We start from the raw sequence: 19,718 nt of genomic DNA, 5'->3' as shown, positions 1-19,718 counted from the left end.
GGAAAACCACTTTGGTGGCTGAACTGAATGTTAGATGGACCGGAGCGGGGGGACCTGAGGCAGTCAGACCCACCCCCAGCAGCTCTTGCAATTGCCTGGCTGGAGGGACACGGGCCTGCGTCAGGGCGGGGGCAGAAGGGATGTGGCCGAGGTGAAACCAACAGGCCTTGGCACCACACTGAATGCAGGGGGTGAGAGAGGAAGCAGGCCAGGCTGACTCCCAGGTCACCAGATGGAAGGACTATCAGATGGTGTTAGCCTTTGTAATTAGCAGGTCCAAACGCAGGCACATAGAACAACTGCTGTCTGGTGGCAGTGGGAAGAAGCAGCCAAGCCTGCCCCTTCCAGCAGAAAGAGCAAACTGGCGTCCAGGCTCGGAAAGACCCACCCAAGTGTGCCCAGGGTGGGGCAAGTATGAGTCAGCCCCATAAAGAGGCCAAATGCCAGAAGCTGTGGTGACCCACCCCGGCCTGGGGATGCATGAGGAAACAAATGCATTCTGCCTTTCCGTGCAGAGTGGGGGCTGCAGGGATCCTCTGCTGCCCCAAGGCGGGTTGGCTGGGTCTGCCATTTTGACAAGGGAAGGCTCAGTGAGGCTGGGGGGAAGGGGGAAGTCACCATGTGTGATGTAAAAACGGGCAGAGCCAACGAGACCTTTAAATAAGGAAATGAAGTGTGCTACCCACCCCCCACGTGTCCAGGCGTCGTGTAACACGTGGGGCCTACACACGCATCCTCTGTCCCCGTGGGCTAGGTCCACCTTAGATCTTTGTCCTCAACTTTGTCTTTTTTTTTTTAAGGCAATTGGGGTTAAGTGACTTGCCCAGGGTCACACAGCTAGTAAGCGTCAAGTGTGGTCTGAGGCTGCATTTGAACTCGGGTCCTTCTGACTTCAGGGCCGGTGCTCTATCCACTGTGCCACCTAACTGCCCCTGAACTTTCTTCTGGGGACCTCCCCACGGTTGCACACTCCCTCAAACTGGCAGACAACCTTTCCCCTTTCCAGAGCTCCGGTCCTCCGTCACTAACTGCTTACCGGCCATCCGCACCTGCACGTCTTAGAACCATCTCCCACTAGGTATTCAAAATGGAAGTCATCGCCCACCCCACCCCCTCCCCCTACTTCTGCCATGGGCACGAGAAGCCAGCAGCTGGGATGAGCTCCAGCATTGGCCCCCTCCACTGCCCACGGTCAGAGAATCCCAGGGGGCCAACCCCCAAGAGGATTCCTCCAGTGGCCCCAGAGCGAGCGAGGGCAGCCCCCCGCAGTCTCAACTCGAGCAGTCCCTCTCTACACCCAGGGGCACCTTCCTCTCCCCAGTGAGCTCCCACCCTTGTGTTCACAGAGCCAAGCTGCTAGTCTCCAGGCTTGGGTCACCTTCTGGGGAGGAAGGAACGGGGGCCTGGAACATAGCAAAAGGTGTGTGATTTTATTTCAGAACAAAGCACACAATGCAGGGGTTCCACTCATCACCCCACCCCAAAGATAACAGCAACACTTCCACAGATCAAAGACAAACCTGAGAAAGCAGCTAGCGCAGAGCACACGGTGGTGGTCGGTGAGGTCTTTGGTCACACCGCTTCCCCTCACCACTGAGCCCCTTCCTCGGAAGCCCCGGCCGGCGTCCTCCCACTGTGGGCTGCGAGGCGCTGCCGCCACTCTCACCATCATCGGACCCGCTGGGGATTCTCGCAGCCGACATCGGGCTGGCTCCCGAGGGCCCCCTTCGCTTGAGCCACCCGTTCCTGCTCTCTTTAGGCACTTTGGTCGCGGAGAAGGTAACAGAAGCACAAGTCCGTAAAATACCTGGTGTGGGGCTCTGGCCAAAGGGCCCCACAGACAAACCATACCAGCAGGCTGCTTGGTGCTTGCAGCGATTTCTGGCTTGAACCAAACAGAAAAGTCAAAAACCGCTGGTGTGACAGACCCCAGGAAAAACAGGCGTTTCAAGTACTGTCAATCAGAGATGACTCGGAGGAGAATCGCAGCAAGGGCCACCTGTGGAATGCTTCTCAGGCGCGTGCCTGGACACTGGAAAGGGGTCAGTCTGAGAGCGGCCAGTGAGAAGGAAGGGATGCCCCCTCACGCCACGGAACAGAACGGACTCGAGAACTCCCGTAGCGCCGGCCTCCCCCACTCGGGACAGGTGGGCGCTCACTCCGCAGAACAGCAGCTCCACGAGAGGCTGGGAGGGCGCACGGTGTCCAAACTAGATCAATACGTGCCTTGGCCGGCAAAGCAGAGACACGGCATGACCTGCTGCAGCCCCCGGGAGAGGCGCATGTGGTAACAGCACGATGACTTTAAAGGGGTCAGTGCTCTGAACAAGGCAAAAACAAAGGAATCCCCAAAATCGGGGGAGTCCCTTCTAAAAAAAAGGGCCTCGGAAGGAAAAGGAAACAAACTGGCAACACTGAGACCCAACCGCTTTCAGAGCTGATCCACAGGGGCTTTTCTAAAGCAACGTAGTGTACGCCGCTCTGCATTCTGGAACACGACCCCCTCTGTCCATCTTTTACTGAAACTGCACGCCCCCACCCCAAAGGCAAAAAGAATAAACATACCATCACGTACACCCTTGCATGTGTACCCAGAGGCCTTTAAATAAAGGGCATATTTTCAAGTTAAAATAAAAATAAAAACATAATACAATGCAGCAGACTCAAGAAAGCCGTAAGGGCACACTCCTTCACGTAGGGTAGGTCAATCAAACCCTGAGCAAATGCACCCACCCTGCAAACAGCCAGAGCATCTCTCTTCCTCCCCCTCACGCTGCTCTGCAGGTGCTAAGGCCCCCCAACACAGGGTGCCCAGCATGTTCAAATGAAGACCACGAGAGAAGCTGGGCTCCAGGAAGAGCAGTCAGAAGAACAGTGTCTGAATACAACCTAACCAGGTTCGTGCCTCTAGGTGAAACAGCCTCCTTCGTCCTCCTTTAGACTTTTTTCTTTGGAGTGAAGAACTGACCTCTTCCTGTCTCAGCATCAGCTGGTTTTTAACGTGTGGGGGTCAACTCAACGCTCTATCTGTGACCGCACTTTTCACACGCTGCAGCGAGCGAGCTGGAGGGGACTGACAAGTCATGCGGTCAAGCCTCCTTCCCTGCAGCACGAGGGATGCTCTCAGCCATCTCTGAGGACCTTCTCATGCCAAGAGTTCCTCACTCTCCGACAAACATCAAATGGGGTGGGGCACATTACTCACTTTATTCTCCTTCCTGGCTGTGCTGAATACGAATGGCGATGCTTGATTTTTAAGACTAATTCCAGTTTAGCAGGCCTCATATCTCCTTATCATTTACTCAGTTTCACAAACTTTCAGGCCATCGCCGTGTGGCAGAGGAAAAAAGGCCTAAAAACCTCATCTTCATAAAAACTGTAGGGTAACAAAGTTATATTTTCTGTGATTTTCCCCAAACTCCATTTTCTTTCCATTTGTCACTCATCTGCATTAAGTAGTAAATTTTCCATCAGATCTGTGACCTGACCTGATTTTGCCCAACCACCCCCCTAGAGACTGAACCTCTTCTAACTGTACCAGTGCCCTGGTGAGTGACTGTGCCACGTGCATCGATCGGAGGGCGGCTGCCATCTCACTCCTGCCCTTGGCTTTCCTTCCCAGGGTCCAGGGCACCCGAGTCAGATGCTGAGACGGGAACGCAGGAATGCCCGGGGATGAGGCGCTTCCCCGGGGGAAGGAGTGCACGTCGGCTAAGGACGAGCCTACCCGAACGCAGACTGGGAACCTTGTATTCGCGAATGGGCAAGCTCACTTCCGAAAAGGAATGTACATATATGTTTGTGTGTGTGCGACAATGTATACACACGCTCACACACAAACACGTACATGAGGACTGTTTAACAATACTTTGAGAACTAAAAGTGCTGGTGGCATTGAATTCCAAAACTCCCTCCATCTGCTGTTTGTTCAACAAATATATATACACACACACACATATATACATATATATTTGTTCAACAAAATACACATATATGCATATATACCTGTAATAAAACTTTTACATGTCTAAGGTGCTTGCATTTTGCATTGTAGAATCAGCTGAACGAATAATTGACCATCTGTTAACTTTTGGTAGCAACCCAAGCTGGGAGTCGCCATCCAGGAGGCAAAAACCCTCAGCTGCTAATTTCGGAAATGGGGCATCTGTGGGGCAGGGGCGCCCTCTACAGGCGCAGAGGAGGACACGCTGGTGAGCTGGCCGCCCTGCATCTTCTCGTTGACGCGCAGCTCACAGCCGTCCCGGAGCATGCGCACGGCAATGCGGGCGATGTTCTTGGAGTCGTCCAGGCCGCTGTGGGGCCGCCCGTCGTAGCTCATGCCCAGCTTCTCAAGCATGACGGTCAGCTTGGTGTGATTCCTCGGAACCTGGAAACGAAGCACAGCAGGTCGCCTGTCACAGACTTCGCGAGAACACGCACGAGGACCAACGTCAAACTCCAGAACGCCGTCCCGACCCCACCCAAGGCCAGGACGGACCCCAGGCCTGCCTCCTGGGCCTCGGCCACCCCAACCACCGGTGATTCCGGGAAGGAGCTAGTTAGAACACCAGCCAAGTTTATACACGTGGGTGCCAAGACAGGAGGAGCCCGCTGCTTCACAGGGACTCCTGAGAACACCCGCGTCTAAAAGACCATCGGATGTGGCACCAACCTCTTAAGGATCTGCGGAAACCACGGACAAGAATCACACAGAATGAGAAGGGATAACCAGAACAAAACCGAGTGAGTACGCTGAATGGAAATTCTCCTAAAATGCACCCGGTATATGACAGCATAGCAGCACCTCACATTCACCAAACCAGCAAAACCAAAAACAAACCCCAAAAATCCCCCCCAAAACAGCATAACTCAGTGCTGGGGGGGGAGGAGTGATAAAACAGGTACACTCCTACATCAACGGAAAGTGGTGGAATCTTTGCAGAAGGAAATCTGACAATATTCTACAAAAAGAAATCATCCTGTCCATTCCCCGTTGGACCCAATCATCTCACCTCAAAAAATGTTTAAAAAATGTATTTTATGAAAATATCAATAGGTGTAAGAGAAGAACAAGGGAAAAAAGGGGAGCTAGCAGTGGAACTGCTGAATGACCCACAAGACCTCAAGGCTATAGAATATTGTGACGTCATCAGGAGTGACAGACGTGAGGACGATGCAGAAGCGTGGCGATGCGCAGGCCCTCTGGAAAGAACTCCTCTACACTGTGCTGTGCATCATTTGTGAAGAAGGGCCTCCCAAACCATCAGTTCCACCACAAAAGGAAAACTGATACTATGAAAAACAGGGTCAGAGTCCTGAACTCTTCCTTAATCTCCACAGGAAATAATTTGAAGTGAAGGATGTCAATTGGTTAGACTCAAGTGGGAAATCCAACTGGAAGGAAGGAGAGATGAGAGGTACCTGTAGGAGCTCCCATGAACTCCATGCTCAGGGGGCCTGACTCTTCTGATCTGTAGAGGATCCGAGCCAGCACATGCCTGCTCTCCTCACCAACAGAGAGCCCCCAGAGCTGCGAGGCCAGCCCTGGCTCGAGGGACGTCCTGGAGAACCAGAGGCACTCCCTTCCTCGCCAAAGTGAAGGAAGGGAGCCTCGATCAGCTTTCCTAACCAGCAGCAGCAGCAGCAAAGACCCGGCCCTTAGGGCTCAGAAGACTGCAAGGGGGATGTACCTTACAACACCTGAACGGCTAAGCCAGGGGCGGTAAGATGCTCCAAAAAATGAATGGGATTCACTTGAATTCATGACGAGGAGACAGGTACGAATGCGTAAACACACACACTCCCCCCCCCCAAAATGGCTGTGGAAAACAGAAAGCCACAAACCAGACTCGTGAGGCTGCTAGCAGGCTTAGCAGCAGTTAACAAGAGTAATTTCCTTCTATCTGAATGGGACTCAAAGCAGACATCCATCAGAACATGTCCCCTGAGCTGGCCATGCCAAGTGCCAGAGGGCCCCAATGTCCAGTCTCCGAGTCCTTTTCCAAGAGAGCCTGAGAAGTCAAGTCTTGCTTTTCTGCCAGGCTATCATGGCAGCAGGTCACTTGGTACCTGGGAGCTCATGTCGCCTAGAGAGCTGACAAGGAAACCTAACACCCCACCCCCACCCCCTCCTCCCCCAGGGCAGTAACTGGGCTGACTCTGACGCACTTCAGGAGAGCATCCGTGGAGCAGCTGGGTCTCTGCTGCAGCTCTGGGGGGGACAATGATCCGCAACCTCCCCCTTGATTCCTCACTCTTCCGTCCACACTGAAGGGAGGGCCATGACAGCTGCAGCAGCTTGCATACTTCCAATTTGAGAAATGAAAAGTAATACTTGAAAACAAAATCAGCAAATCAACCAGAAGCCATTTCTGCACAGTGAATCAACAAAGGACTTCCCTGACATAAGTATCGCGCATGACAAGTCTGTTAACATCAATAGCATCACTGTTTAACAAAATAAACAAATATTACCTTGTAAAAGTTTCCATATGACTTTCGAATATTGATCCACTTTTTGGCAAAAGAAGGGTATCTGAGCCTGCTGATTTGACACTGAATATTCAGGAACTTACTCATATCCCATGAACTTGGAGGGGAAGGGGGAAAAAAAGGAGAAGGTAAATGCTATACTAGAGGTACAACTAATTCTTTTAAATCATTCTGATTTGCATGGATCTGCTCATCCTGACTTAAATCACCTTAACTTTTCCCCCATTTACAGCTATTCATCATCTCTACTCTTACACCTCTGTAGCTGTAACACATTTAATTCCTTCCCTCCCATTTCCTCCCCACCCCTCCCCCCCATAAAACCAGCTCCCATGAGAACCAAGGTGAAGGGGGCCCAGCCAAGTGGGACAGGGCTGCCCACCTGACCCAGCCTGAACCTCCTGTCTCATATGCCCAACCATCTGCTCCCAGACAGTCCTCAGACTCACTTTGGACCTACCACATCATCTTCCTTAGGCTGATCCTGATTTCATTAAACACAGGACAGAACATGACTTTCATACATTAGCTTTAACACAAAATGGACACCCATCATGATAAAATTAGGACCATTTCTGCCATTATTGTTAAAAAAAGAAAAGTGGGGCAGTTAGGTAGTGGAGCGGATAGAGCACCGGCCCTGAAGTCAGGAGGACCTAAGTTCAAATCCAGCCTCAGACCAAACACCTGACACTTACTAGCTGTGTCACTCTGGGCAAGTCACTTAACCCCCAACTGCCTAAAGAAAAACAAAAACAAAAACAAAACAACAACAACAAAAAAGAAACAAAGTAAAAGCCACTTACATTTTTTTTAATCAGAAAAAAAGAAGAAAGGCACAAGAGTAGTCAGAATGGAAAGCAGAATACTTAGCAGGCAATTTAAGAAAGCTCTTCCTGCCCCGCTCCGCAGACCTTCTTCTCTCTCGGCTCCTGACCAGCTCTAAGCCCACCTGCACAACCGGGCCAACGGGTACAGAGAAGCCCTACTGGGGCCCGGACACTACAAGGACCACCCTGACCCCTCTTTCCCCTCTTCTGCTCTACAATTCTGCACTGACTTGGTGACGATGGCTACCACTGCCCCTGCTTTTGAGAAGACGAACACAGAACCACAGCTGTCAGACCTCTCGGGGCCCCCTGATCCAGCCTCCCCAGAAAACCTCGGGGTCCTCGAGATGGAGGCAGCCTGCACACCTCCAGAGTCACCACGCTCTTCCTCAGTGCAGTCCCTCGGACCAGGGCGGCACAGAGCAGAGCCCGACGACCGCCGGACGCTATTCTCCGCCGCCCAGCCCCCATCCACATCAGGGACCTCCCTCTATGCACAGGGACTGGCACCTCAGAGGAGGAGGGGTCTTCCCTCTCGACACACCTCTAGCTCTTAATGCAGCCACCGAGCACAGCTATCATTCGGAAAGCCATCTCACTCTGCTGATGCATGTTTCACTCTACGTCCTGAAAGTCCCAAATCCTTTCCAGGCGGCTGCCTAGGACAGCACTTCCTATCTGGAGGAGTGACCGGACCCTGGACCAAGAACTGACATCATTCCCTATTAATCCAGTCTCCTTGGACTCTGCCCAGCACTCTGGTCGGTCAAGGTGTCTGGATCTCTTTCGGCCACCCGCCGAGTTAGCCATAGCAGCCCCTACCTTTGGGTCATCCTGGACAAGCCTGCTCAGCCAGGTCACTAGTCAAGACATTCATCCCCAAAGGCCCAGTGGAACCCCTGCCTGCCAGAACAACAGAACCGTTAACGACTGCTCTTTGGGCCCAAGTACGCCTCCACGTGCTCCAACCTCGTCCACGAGAACCGTGGGAGGATGGGCAAACGCACTCTGGTGACCCGCCAGTCTCAGTGCGGGCAAAGCAGAGAAAGGCCAGTGCCGCATGCCCTGCTGGGGCTGGAATCCTCTGTGCTGGGATCTCTGCTTCCTGCTCCTCATGCTGAAAAGCCAGCCGCCATGCCTCGGATTAAGAGCGGTATGAAACTCAGCGCAGCCCTTCCCCTTCCTTCTCCTCAGGCCCACAGTCCTGTCTTGCTGGAGCCCGGCTCAGCTGCTCCATCAGTCAACTCCTCTGGGTCTCAGGTCACCAAAGGCGACGGTCAGTCAGGCACTCTTTCATACCATCTTCCTTCCCCACAGCCAGGACTGCTCTGCCCCTGCCAGGCCACAGACCACCAAGAAGAATGAAGCTCCAATCCCTTCCTCTGGTCCTCCTCTCTTCCCCCAACCTCATCTCCCTCAGGCCCCTGCGAGCTTCAGCTCTCCCGACAGCTGTCTGCTCCTCCAACACCTAAGAGACAGAGCCCAGCACTCACCCTGGCACTCAAGACCTCAGACACCTGAGCCCAGACCAGCGTCTTCTACACCTTGGCACTCTGCAGGCCAACGCTCTCACCCGAGACCCAGAGAGATGAATGAGAGGATACGGGCCTAAAGCCAAAAAGGCTTACCTCAGCTTCTGAGACCCATGGCCAGCCTCTTCCCATGACTCCACCCCGCTCTAGTCAAACCAGACTCGGGCCTCACTGCCAGCCCCAGGCTCTGCCTGGCCCCACTGCTCTGCACAGCCCAGCTGGGGTCCAGCTGCTCCTTCCATGAGCCTCCTTTCACTGTAAATGCCTCCCCCACCCGGTGCCCCACCAGCCTTTCCCCTGGCCGCTCAGCACAGGCCAGGCTTCTGTGCCCCTGCCCCTCTGCTCCCAGGAGGGACCTGCCATGCTTCTGGGGGCTCTCCGTGCTCCAACATCTTTGGTTTCCTCTGCGTCCTCAGGACGTCTCCTTCTCAATGCTACAGGGTCACTGCTCCCTCCTGGGCACTGGAGGACTCCTGTCCTGCACGCCCTCCTGTTTGAAAGCACTGGGGATGTCTGTAGGTAAACGTTCCTAGAAGGACAGTGACGACTCCGTCCTCAGGCTCTGGGGCCCTACACAGCTATTCCCGGGTCCTTCTTCATCTCCTTCCACACTCCAACCTTCTGACAGAGTCAGGACTTCCCTGACCTCCAAACCACAAGAGAAGCAGGCACAGAGGACATGAAGAAGCATCAACATAAGCAGGGCAGACAGAAAGTCTGAGGAAAGGTCAGAGGAGAAAGGTCGACGTGGATGGGAGTGTAAGAAGAAAGCTGCACGGAGGAGATGGGAGCAGGCAGAGGGGAACACGGAGGGGGTGAGGCAGAGGAAGACAGGCCCAGGGGGTGCCCCAACAAGCAGGCACTGAGCCGTGGAGGAGGAAAGAGCTGGAGCTTAGGAGCGGGCGGAGGGGGGAGGGACAGGCAGCGTGGTTGCAGCATCCCTGCCAACACCACCCCACACTAACAGGGGAGCTTCACCTCACTCATCTACAGCCAGGGGGAAGCTTATTTTGAATGCTGACTGACAAGGAGGCAGGGGCTGAGGAGGGCAGGCCATCGGTCAGCCTATGGGCCAGGCAGGTTGTCTGCTATGCGCTGAAGACACAAAAAGAGGATGATCCTCTGAGGGGGCCAGCTCGCTCCTGAGGCGTCAGTACCGCCCACTGCTCTCCCTTGGAGGACCTTCTGTGATCCCTGCTTCCCCTTCTTCCAGCCCACACCCTCTATGGATCAGAAACAGGAGCATGGCAGCAGAAGAGGCCACCTCCTGCTGGACGCACCCTCGGCAAGTCCCGCTAACGTGTGAGCACCCGTTCTCCACATGTACATCCACAAAGGGCCACGCGTCTACTCACCCGTCCGTCAGGATGGAGTACTTGTACTTTGTCCCTAGCTCTTTCAGCCTCATCCAGTCCACTACGTTCCGAAGTACCTGAGGGAAGGTGTCGGCTCGGTCCACTATCTCCTGAAGATGCAAAACGTAAAAGCAGGGCTCAGCCAATCAGAGGGAGAAAAGGGGGCCCCTGGAGCAAACACCTCAACTCTCGAGTTTCTGTCTGTCTGTGAGTGCCCATTTCCTGAATCCCAGCCAGCCCGTCCCACCCCTCTCGCCCACAGCCCCCTCCATAAGGCACTGGGGGAGGGGGGCCCCTCAGGATTAGGGCTGTCACCAAGCCAACACGAGTGGGGAGTGCAATGATTTTAACCACCACCACCACCACCATCCTGAACTGAAGGAGCCTCTGAATTCTGGACTTTACCACAAGGCCAGAGAGCGCAATCATGAGGCCAGATTTGGCATAAGACAGCCTGTGAACAAGGGTGGATAAAACAGGATCCCCTATATCAGGATGGCCACCTCTCCTTAAGGTTTGAGATCCATCATGGATCCCTGCCATGATGGGCGGAGGAAAATCTTACAAGGTGGTCAACTCCAGCCAGCTGATCTGGGGGACAGAGCTATGCATGTTCTCCTGTGCGTTTAAGAAGACCAGAGTTTGAAGAAATCACTTTGAAGACTGCCAAGGAACACCATCATTTCGATTTTAACTACACTGTCAAAAAACAACTAAGCCCTTCCCTTCATAAAATAAAGCCTGAATTTTCAGTCCCAAGCCCAAGGCATAATCACCTGTGTAATTCCTGTGAGGTTGATGCAGAAGTCAGAAAGCTGTGTGTTAATCTCCGGCCTCACATACTGCTGGAAGGTGTCTTCCTACAAGGCAAAGAGACCACTGGCTCATCAGCAGGTGAGGACAGCTGGCCCTTCTCAAGCTGCGGCACGCACCCTTACATATCTTTACAGCTGGAGCAAGTTTACAATGAATTACAGTTAACTGGCTTGGAGAATCTGGAGACTTCCAACAGTCCTGGAGATAACCAGCTTTTTAGAGCCTTGTGCACACCGCCAAGCGTCCAGTTAATAAAAGGCAGGAGGAAGCAATAGGGAAGTGTGCCGCCCAAGGTGAGATGATCTGTCTAGACCCCACAAGAGCAAATGGCAGACTGCTCGGCTGCCAAGGGCACCCTGATTTCTGCCAAGACAGCGATCCGCAAAGAGCAAGTGCCTGGAAGCGCCCTCTCTGGGACACCAGGAGCCAGTCTTTCTTTGGCCCCTCACACACACCACCTCAGCCTGCTCCTCTGCTCCCCAGAGCCTTCAGGGTCACAGTCGCAGACACTGCCGAGGTCCGAGAGCTTGCCCAGGACCATGGGAGAGCTGGGACCGCCTGAATACCTTCAGCAGTGGGGAACCGACTGCTTCTTAAGGCAGTCTATTCCACTTACGGACAGCACTAAGCATCGCACCTTCCGGTCACGGCCCTCTGGGAAGGCAAGCCAAAGGCATCTGACCATTTCCCGCATGGTAACACTGGGTGTTGGCAGGCAGCTGTGCCATGCTCCCTCCCCTGGCACTCAGGCTTGGCGAGATCTTTCACGGTGCATCAGCTGCTGCAGCAGTTGCAGAACCCCCAACACAGCTGTCACCACCCCTGGCCCGACCACTGATGCCACGGAGCAGCCCACTGTCACCGCAGTCCTCGCTGGAAGCCACAGGACTAAGACTGCCACGCGCCGGCCCGGCATGGAGAAGGGGCAAGTCCACCTCCTCGAGTTTTCCAAAGAACTGAACTCAACCAATCAGTGGGCATGCTGGGCTTTCCCAAACACTCGGCTTTCTAAAGCAGAGCATCTCAGTGTGATCAGAGAGACGGTCTGGTGCGGCTGGCCTTCCAGGCAGGAAGCTCCCTCTGCTACATTGTGGCTGTGTGATGTGGGCAGCTCCTCTCCCCACCACGCAGGCCTTCAGGGGCCATGGATGGCAGGCGGAGCCTTTCTGGAACTGTGCCCCAGAGCCAGGGAACCGAGCAAGCCCTTGGACTCGGCCAGATCACGACCCACATCAAAGAGGGAAGAAAAGGACCCACACGTCCAACCACATTCAGGGCAGCTCGCTCTGTGCTCACCCCAAAGCCGAGGCTACGGGGGCATCCTGCTCTGGGGAACGGCTAAACACAGAGCCGTGTGCACAGGGCACGCAGTGCTATCACGCCCCAAGAAACTAGGAAACAGACAATTCCAGAGGCATCTGGGAAGACCTCGCCCACACGATGTTGAGTAATGCAATGACAACATCATCAAAATTTCAACAATTCTGAAAGCCTTGAGAAGCGGATCAATGCTGTGAAAAACTGCACAGGCAGGGCAGAGGCCTGAGGATGAAGTGCGCTGCTCACCGCTGCCAGGAATCATGTTAAAAAGCACCACGCCTGCTGGGCACTGGCGTCCCCAGAGAGGCTGGACAGCCCTGCCCTCAGGCACTCCCGGCCCAGTGGGGAACCCAAAGCCAAAAAACAAGGTCGCCTCCGAGGGAAAGCACCTCATGAACAAAAGGGGATGCAGATGGAGAGCGTGCCAGGCCTGGGGGACTGCCAGAGAAAATGCCCCATCTAGGGTGAGTGAAAGATTGGGATTCTGCCGACAGGAATAAAACTGAGCTTTCAAATGGTCTAGGAAAATGTTGGGCAAAAAAGACGAAGTCTCAGGACAGTCCCAGAAGCCGGCTCACCCCATGCCAAGAAAGCCAGAGCTCCAGCCACAAATAGCCCTTTTTCTCAGGAGGGTGGCCCCAAAGAAGGCGTCCTAGGGGAGGCCGGGGCCTGCAGGCATGGCATGGGCTCTCGGGGGCTCAGCGCTGGCTGGCCTCTCCTGCAGGTCTGGCCCGCCGCCCCAGGAGCTGTATCCTGGGGCTCACGCTGCCCTCGGCCCTCCTTCTTTCTCCCTCTGGGTTATTTCACTCGGCTTGCTCATCTGCTCCCATAGACTCAATGATCATCTCTAAGCTAATGTCCAGAACCATCCAGCCCTGATATCCAACTGTCACATCCCCAGCTGCCCTGGGGATGCCTCACACTGGAGGACATTTACTGCCAACCCCCCCAGCGCCTCACTCGTCCTGCACTCCTCACTCTCTCTCGTCCCCCACACATCAGCTGCACCTCTTGAATAAGCCCCTTCTCTCCTCTGAGCCTGGACCACTACAATGGCTACTGGGGGTCTGCCTGCCCCAGGCTCTCCCCACTCCAGCCCACCCTCCATTCAGCTCCCAAAGGGATTTTCCTAAAGCACAGGGCCCTCCTGCTCAGTAACCTGCAGGGGCTCCCTGTCGTCTACTGTATCAATGTGGACCCCTCCCACCTTCCTAGCGCTTTACTTTTTCCTATGTGCTCTCTGACTCTGAACGAGACAGGCCTCCCCAGCCCCACTCCTGGCTTCCTTCAGACTCAGCTCAAAGCCTGCCTTCCACAGGAAGCCTCTCCTCCCCACCCCAAGGCAGTGCTGCCCTCTCTACCCTGGGTGCATTCAGTTTGCGTGGCTGTCTCCCTCATTAGTGGCGGGTGAGCCCCTCGAGAGCAGGACTGTTCTGGCCCTTCTCTGTATCCACAGCTACGCATAACACACGCCTGGCTGGGCAGAGATGCCTGACAGTCAGGAATTCCACACCTGCCGTTAGTTACCCCAAGGGCTCCCGGCAAGTGGCTCAGACTGCTGCCAGCTGCGCCGTTCTCCTGGTTCCTGGCCCGCCCCACAGGTGCCAAACGAGTGATTTACCAGCTCTATTTCTAAAGGGATCTTCATCAGGTGAGCGGTCACTCACAGAACTGAAGAGATGTAAGGGACACGACGGCCATCTAGTCTGACCCACGTGCCAAAGGAACGTCCACACTGCCACAGCCCACATGTGGTCACTCGGCCCCTGCCCAGAGCCCTTTTCACCTCCTGAGGAGGCACAACAGCTCTCATGATTAAGCAGCTTTCCCTACCAGGCCCCCGGGAACCTTAACCTTCCCCTCTGCTCTTCCTCCCTCATGCCTGGGTCCCAGCAGAAGTCATCATTCTCACAGCTTGCCACCTTGCCAAGGGGGGCACCCCCACTAGCCCACAACAAGTGACCCTGCGGACAGCCCCCAGGTGGGTCCTGGCCCCTGATCGGAGGCCGAGAGCCCCGGCAAGAAGGCCAGCCAAGGTCACACGGAAGACAACGCCACGCACGGGCCCTGCAGCCCGAGCGCCTGGGTTCACTTACGATCTCCAGCGTGTGCGCGTTCAGTAAGACAATGGGGAACTCGATGATCTCATGAGTGAACTCGGGGGGGTTGCCCTCCTCGCAGGTGGCTTCGAAGTCGATGACGCAGATGTAGTCATAGTAGCTGCTGGCATCGCTGTCCTCCCGCTGCTGGGTCAACTTTTCCTTCTTGTAGTAGTTCTTGAGACGCTTCTTGAGAACGTCCTTCACACCCCTGAGGAGAGATGAGAAGACGGCTTGTGCTCGGAGTGGACAAACATGCAGACTGCAAGGGACAACCCAAGTTACGGGAAAAGACAAGAGAAAAGTACAGTGCTACGGGGAACACCCAAGGCTCCAAGAGACACCTGCCAATGCTCTGGGACTGGAGGGCAACAGGACAGGCCCCGCCCCGCCCCCACAGGGCATCCCAGCCCACTCAAAGTGCAGGCAGAGGGGGCGTTTCTCCTTGGGGGATGGTTAAGCAAACTGTAGCGGATGGACAGAATGAAGTGTTACGGTGTCCAACAGACACTTTGGGAGGAAACTGGGGTGATCCCTGTGAACCGATGCTGAGAGAAGGGGGCCAAACGAGGGGAACGGTTCATGCAACCACTCTGGAGAAAGACCCCTCTGAAACATGTTACCACACTCCATGCAATGACGGGATCTGGTCAACCAGAGGGGATGAATGCGGGAGTTTGTTCTGCTCAGCTGTATAGACAGGCACGCAAAGATTCAGTTTTGGAGTTTATCTGCTTGTTTTCAATGTGCCCAATGGAGGAAGGGAAGGGGGGGCATATTAATTTCACACACATACACACACACACACACACACACACACACACATATGACTCCGAAGAATAAAAATTATGAAATGAAAAGAGACAGATAGGAAGGATGCAGAAGGAAATAGGACTTAAAACAGTTAGCAAGGCCTAACACAGTCAAAAGTTTAATAGGAATCGTACTGTAATGCCCACTAAGAGATCCCTGTCCTATGAAAAGGCGTGCCAGCGATGCCTGCTTTTTCACCGGACACGCCTATTTCTCCAGTGTCCACAGGGGTTCCAACCCAGCCCTTCTCTCCTCAGTCTGAACCTGGTGTTCAATCACACACAGATGCCCGTGTTACACCCTGGGCTGGCAGGGTCCAGGAGACAAAAAGTGGGATTTGTACTAAACCACAAAGCGTAGGCTTGAGCACAAACAGATTTAGATACGAAACTCTCAGGCCCGAGTGGCCAGTGCCAGGGGGCCTCTTCCCTTTCTTCCTCCGGCTGAGCCAAGCACACCAAGATCTTATTTTTACAGATCTTTAGATCACAGAGTGAGGGTGGGGAGGGCCCTGAGAAACATTCAGCTCTTCCAAAGTCGGGCACAAAGTGCTTACGAGGTCTTCACAGGCCATTAGCTGTGCCGATAAGATCACCACTTTAGCTTTAGAACTGGAAGCAACTGCTACGATCTCCTCATGTGACAGTAGAGGAAATGGGGACAGACACTGAGTGACCAGCCCAAGGTCACAAAGGCAGCAAGCAACAAAGTTAACATTTTGTTCTGTTTCTGTAGGACACAGCCTTCCTGTCTCCCCACAGCTGGCAGGCCAGCGGCGACACCTGTGGGCAGCCTGGGGCCCTGACTCTCAAACACGCCTCCACCGGGATGGACTTCGCGCGGCCACCCCGGTGGTATCAGTCCCGCAGGGCTCAGGCCCCCAGACCGCCTCTGCCTCATCGGCAGCGCCAGCAGATGAGCCCTGGCACACAGGCTGCACACACAGGTACCTTCTCCTCTTCTGTAAAGTGAGGATGCTGACCGGCACAGGGGCTCTTAACATAGCCTCCTCTGGTGGGCTGAGCAGAATCATGTTTTTTAAATGCATGAGATAAATACATGGAATTGCAAAGGAAATCAATGAATTATACGGAAATAAAGACGTGCTCTTTTTTCCCTATCCAAGCTCTAAGGCCCCTTGAAATCGCCCTGAGGCAGGTTACAAATTCCTGGGCCACCTTGTCTGCAGGCCCCTTCCAGACTGGCTGCATGTCCAGCTAGCCTTAAAAGGCCACATTATCTGTTTTATTGTCTCTTAGTTTATTCTGTTAATAATTTCCCAATCTCCTTTTAATCTGGCCAGGCCCACTGTGGAGCAGTGGGGGAGATGTGTTCGACACCTAGCCCTGACACAGACTAGGAAGTTACAACTGGAAAGTTCAATGTGCTGGAAGACTGAACATTTCTTATCTGGAATGCAGGACGCTCTCTCCCAACTAGAAGATAGGAACTTCTTTGGGCATGCTCAGACCCTTCTTTCCTCCTCTCTCCCCTACTAGGGGGAGGGCAGCCCCACCCTTCCAATGCCTCAGGCTCCCAACCTAGGAGTCCTCCTCCAGGCCCTCCTTCCCATCTCTCTCTCTCTCTCTCACACACACACACACACACATACACTCTCTCTCTCTCTCTCTCTCTCCCCTGCCCTATCCAATATGGCCTGTCCATTTCACCTCTGTAGCACCTCTTCTCAGTTAACTCCAGCTTCTCCTCTGACCCTACCCCAGCCTGGCACAGACCCTCAGCGCCTCTAGCCTGGACTACAGCGGTGGCTGCTGGGAGGCTCTGCCTGCCCTGGGTGTCCCCCCCTCTACAGTCCACCCTCCATCAGCCACCTAAAGCCCAGGTCCGACCACATCATCGCCCTACTCAGTGTTGTCCAGTGGCTCCCCATCACCTCCGGTATTCAATATAAAATGCTCTGCTTGGCCTTCAAAGCCCTTCAGCACCTGTCCTGTCACTTCCGTGCCCCTGGCTTCCTGGCCCTTCCTCCCACAAGGCCCTCTCAGGCCACCCCTCAGCCTCCTCTGCTCTGACCACTGACCTCCCCAGCTCCATCTTGCTCCCCCTCTTCATTCCAGCACCTTCCCCCACCAAGCATCTCCCAGTTACCCTGTGTATAGCTTGTCTGTACAGAGGTGCTTGAGGTTGCCCCCCCCCAACCCCCCACAGCCCATAAGCTCCCTGAGGGCAGGGACTCATAGTAGGCATGTGACAAGTGTTTACCGACTGACTCCACCCAATGCACCAAAGCCAGACACAAGCCAGAACCTTTTCTCTCCCTCCTGAAAAGCCAGCTGTCTGGGCATCACAGAAGCCTTGTCCTTATCTAACGCAGCTAAAACCTGGGCCCAGGGAGGTCCTCAATGGCAACCCAAGCTTCTGAAAGCAAATATTCCCTCGGAATCGGGCCTATCGAGCCCTGAGTGAAAATCCCTTCTGTCCATCTGGCCCGACTTCCTGCAGGGTGTTTGGTCAGGGCTCAGTGAAAAACACTGAGGAACTAAGCTGGGTGAGACAATTTCAGGGAAAGCTGAGGTGAGTAGGGGGACTCCCCCCAACTCCTGGCTAAAGAAAAACAGACACACCCTGAAATCCGCTACTGAACGATCACTGGGGCAAGGAGAAGAAACCCTAGCCATGGAGCACTGGCACCAAACCAGCCACTCCCTGGCTATGAACGGTCAAGCTCATTGCGCCTCCCTGTGTCGATTTAGGACCACGGGGTCACAGGGCTAGAGACGGAACGGGCCTTGCAGAGGCCTAAGCCAACCCTCCCTCTCCCCCCCTCAGAAGACAATGGTAACAGCGCCAGCATTCACAGAGTGCCTACTACGGGCCAAGCATTTCCATCATTGTGTTGCGGGATACTCCCAACAGCCCTGAGGCAATGACTTGCTCAGGATCACCCAGCTAGGTAAGGGAGGCCAGATTTGAACTCGGGTCTTCCACCCACTGGGCCTTCACTGAGCGTGTGGCCTCCTCTCCAAATCCAGGGCTGTCCCCTGGCACCCAATGCCTGCCACGAGGCAGATACTCTCTTCTTTCTAGATCCCGCTTGCTAGTCTCCCATCGAGGACTAAACACACTTTTCAAGTCAAGACAAAATCAAAAACCAGAACTGGAGGAACTGAAAACTCACCTGGTTTCAAGCTTGAATTCTGAAAGCTTAGCTCGGAGCTCTTCCTTACTCATTCGATTAATGTAACCATTGGTGACGGCAATCTCTTTGTAAACTGGGTCGCTGAAATCACTTGAACTGGAGACCACAGATTTCTTTGCGTTTCTTTCTTGTCTGTCATGGTGGCACTGTTGTTTACCCTGGGAAAAAAAAACCAGACAGAGGGATTCTCTAATTACGGGGAAAGGTCCGGAGCTGCCATTGCCCGGCAGCCAGGCCTGTGGGTCACTTGCCAGGGGTAAGAGCCCAGTGTTCGCAGGGCGCCATGTGCCTTTCCTTTGATACAATGTTACCACCCGGGCTGGAGGCTGCTACATTCCTGCAGGCTCCCAGCCAGGGCTCTGAAGGGGGGCGGGGCCAAGCAAAGCCCCCGGACCGGAGCAGCCCAGGGCCCTCCTCAGGTTCTTCACAGCTAGGGCCGGCCTGGGTCAGGGTGGGTCCGAGAAGGCGGCACTCGAACCCGGGTCTGTACAACTCCCCACGTGAATCCCCGTCTCTGGAGGCCACAGCGGGCCTGAAACCTTTGTCTGTGGGGGTTCCCCCCCCACTCAGACTCTCTACTTGGTTTTGAAGCTTTTACTGAGCAATGCGTCTGGTAAAGCGAGCAGCGCCCACGAAATCTGGGCTTAATAAATGCTCGCTGATTGATGTAATAACAAGGGGGGGGAGATATTCCGCAACACACGAGGCCAGGCGTGTGCAGGGTCACGAGGAGCGGAGGCGCACCACGCATGGGAGGCCTCGACTGCGCCCGAGGATGGAGCCCCTGCTGCGGGGAGAAGCGCGGGAAACACGTGGAGGCACGCCTGCGCGGACGGAACAGGCCCGGGGAAGGGGGGGAACGACCCTTCCGTAGGAGGCGCCTGCGCAAACAGGCCAGGCCCGGGGAAGAGCGACCCAGAGAGTGGAGGCGCCTGCGCAAAAAGGGGCGCAGGCCTAAAGAGAGGGTCGGAGGGGGAGGCCGAGGGGGCGCATGCGCGGCAAACCTGACTCATTCCCGCCGGCGTGAGCTCCTCCCGGGGGACCGGCCCGTCGCTGCCCCCGCGAAGCTGGCTCTCCTGACCCTGCCCGGCGGGCGGCCGGCCGCTGCACGCCTCCATCTCAGCCGGACCCGTCAGCCCCGACAGCTCGCAGTCCTGCTGCACCAGCCTGGCTCTCCAGCACCCCGCCCCCACGCCGAGCAATCGCGAGGACAAACTCCCGCCTCCGTGGTCGAGCGCGGGCTGGCGTGGGCACGCAGCGAGCCGGAGGCGCGCGCACGCACACGCATGCGCCGACGCGTG

At 55.0% G+C, this 19,718-nt stretch overlaps 1 protein-coding gene across 3 annotated transcripts; it reads right to left on the bottom strand.

Moving 5' to 3' along the window:
- Window positions 1-1,409: 1,409 nt before the first annotated feature.
- On the bottom strand, window positions 1,410-19,683 carry ERI1 (exoribonuclease 1). Of its 3 annotated transcripts, none has more exons than XM_020976783.2 (7): window positions 19,422-19,675; window positions 18,397-18,575; window positions 14,442-14,655; window positions 10,986-11,069; window positions 10,210-10,319; window positions 6,475-6,589; window positions 1,410-4,387 (listed from the first exon to the last, which is right to left on the bottom strand). In XM_020976783.2, exons 1-7 carry the CDS (start codon window positions 19,533-19,535, stop codon window positions 4,145-4,147), a joined length of 1,059 nt encoding a protein of 352 aa, XP_020832442.2. In that variant the 5' UTR covers window positions 19,536-19,675; the 3' UTR covers window positions 1,410-4,144. The 3 variants fall into 3 exon arrangements, 2 of the variants coding, with proteins under 2 accessions (XP_020832442.2, XP_078004907.1); XR_013484154.1 differs by lacking the exon at window positions 1,410-4,387 and adding an exon at window positions 8,816-9,383 and having other exon boundaries at window positions 6,496-8,656; window positions 19,422-19,683; XM_078148781.1 differs by lacking the exon at window positions 1,410-4,387 and having other exon boundaries at window positions 6,496-9,383; window positions 19,422-19,683.
- Between the last annotated feature and the right edge of the window lie 35 nt (window positions 19,684-19,718).

This window comes from Phascolarctos cinereus, unplaced genomic scaffold, assembly GCF_003287225.1.
Source record: "Phascolarctos cinereus isolate Bilbo 61053 unplaced genomic scaffold, phaCin_HiC Scaffold_9;HRSCAF=440, whole genome shotgun sequence".
NCBI classification, from domain to species: domain Eukaryota; kingdom Metazoa; phylum Chordata; class Mammalia; order Diprotodontia; family Phascolarctidae; genus Phascolarctos; species Phascolarctos cinereus.
The sequence above is the reverse complement of the archived record's forward strand: the minus strand, read 5'-3'. Positions and strand labels throughout refer to the sequence as shown.

Bases quoted from the DNA above. Each gene is read 5' to 3' on its own strand.
- ERI1 (XM_020976783.2), bottom strand. From the start codon at position 19,535: ATGGAGGCGTGCAGCGGCCGGCCGCCCGCCGGGCAGGGTCAGGAGAGC. The intron at 6,590-10,209 runs GTGAGTAGACGC...TTCCCCTCCAAG, and splicing joins TACTCCATCCTGACGGACGG to TTCATGGGATATGAGTAAGT. The intron at 4,388-6,474 runs GTAATATTTGTT...CTTCGTTTCCAG, and splicing joins CATATGGAAACTTTTACAAG to GTTCCGAGGAATCACACCAA.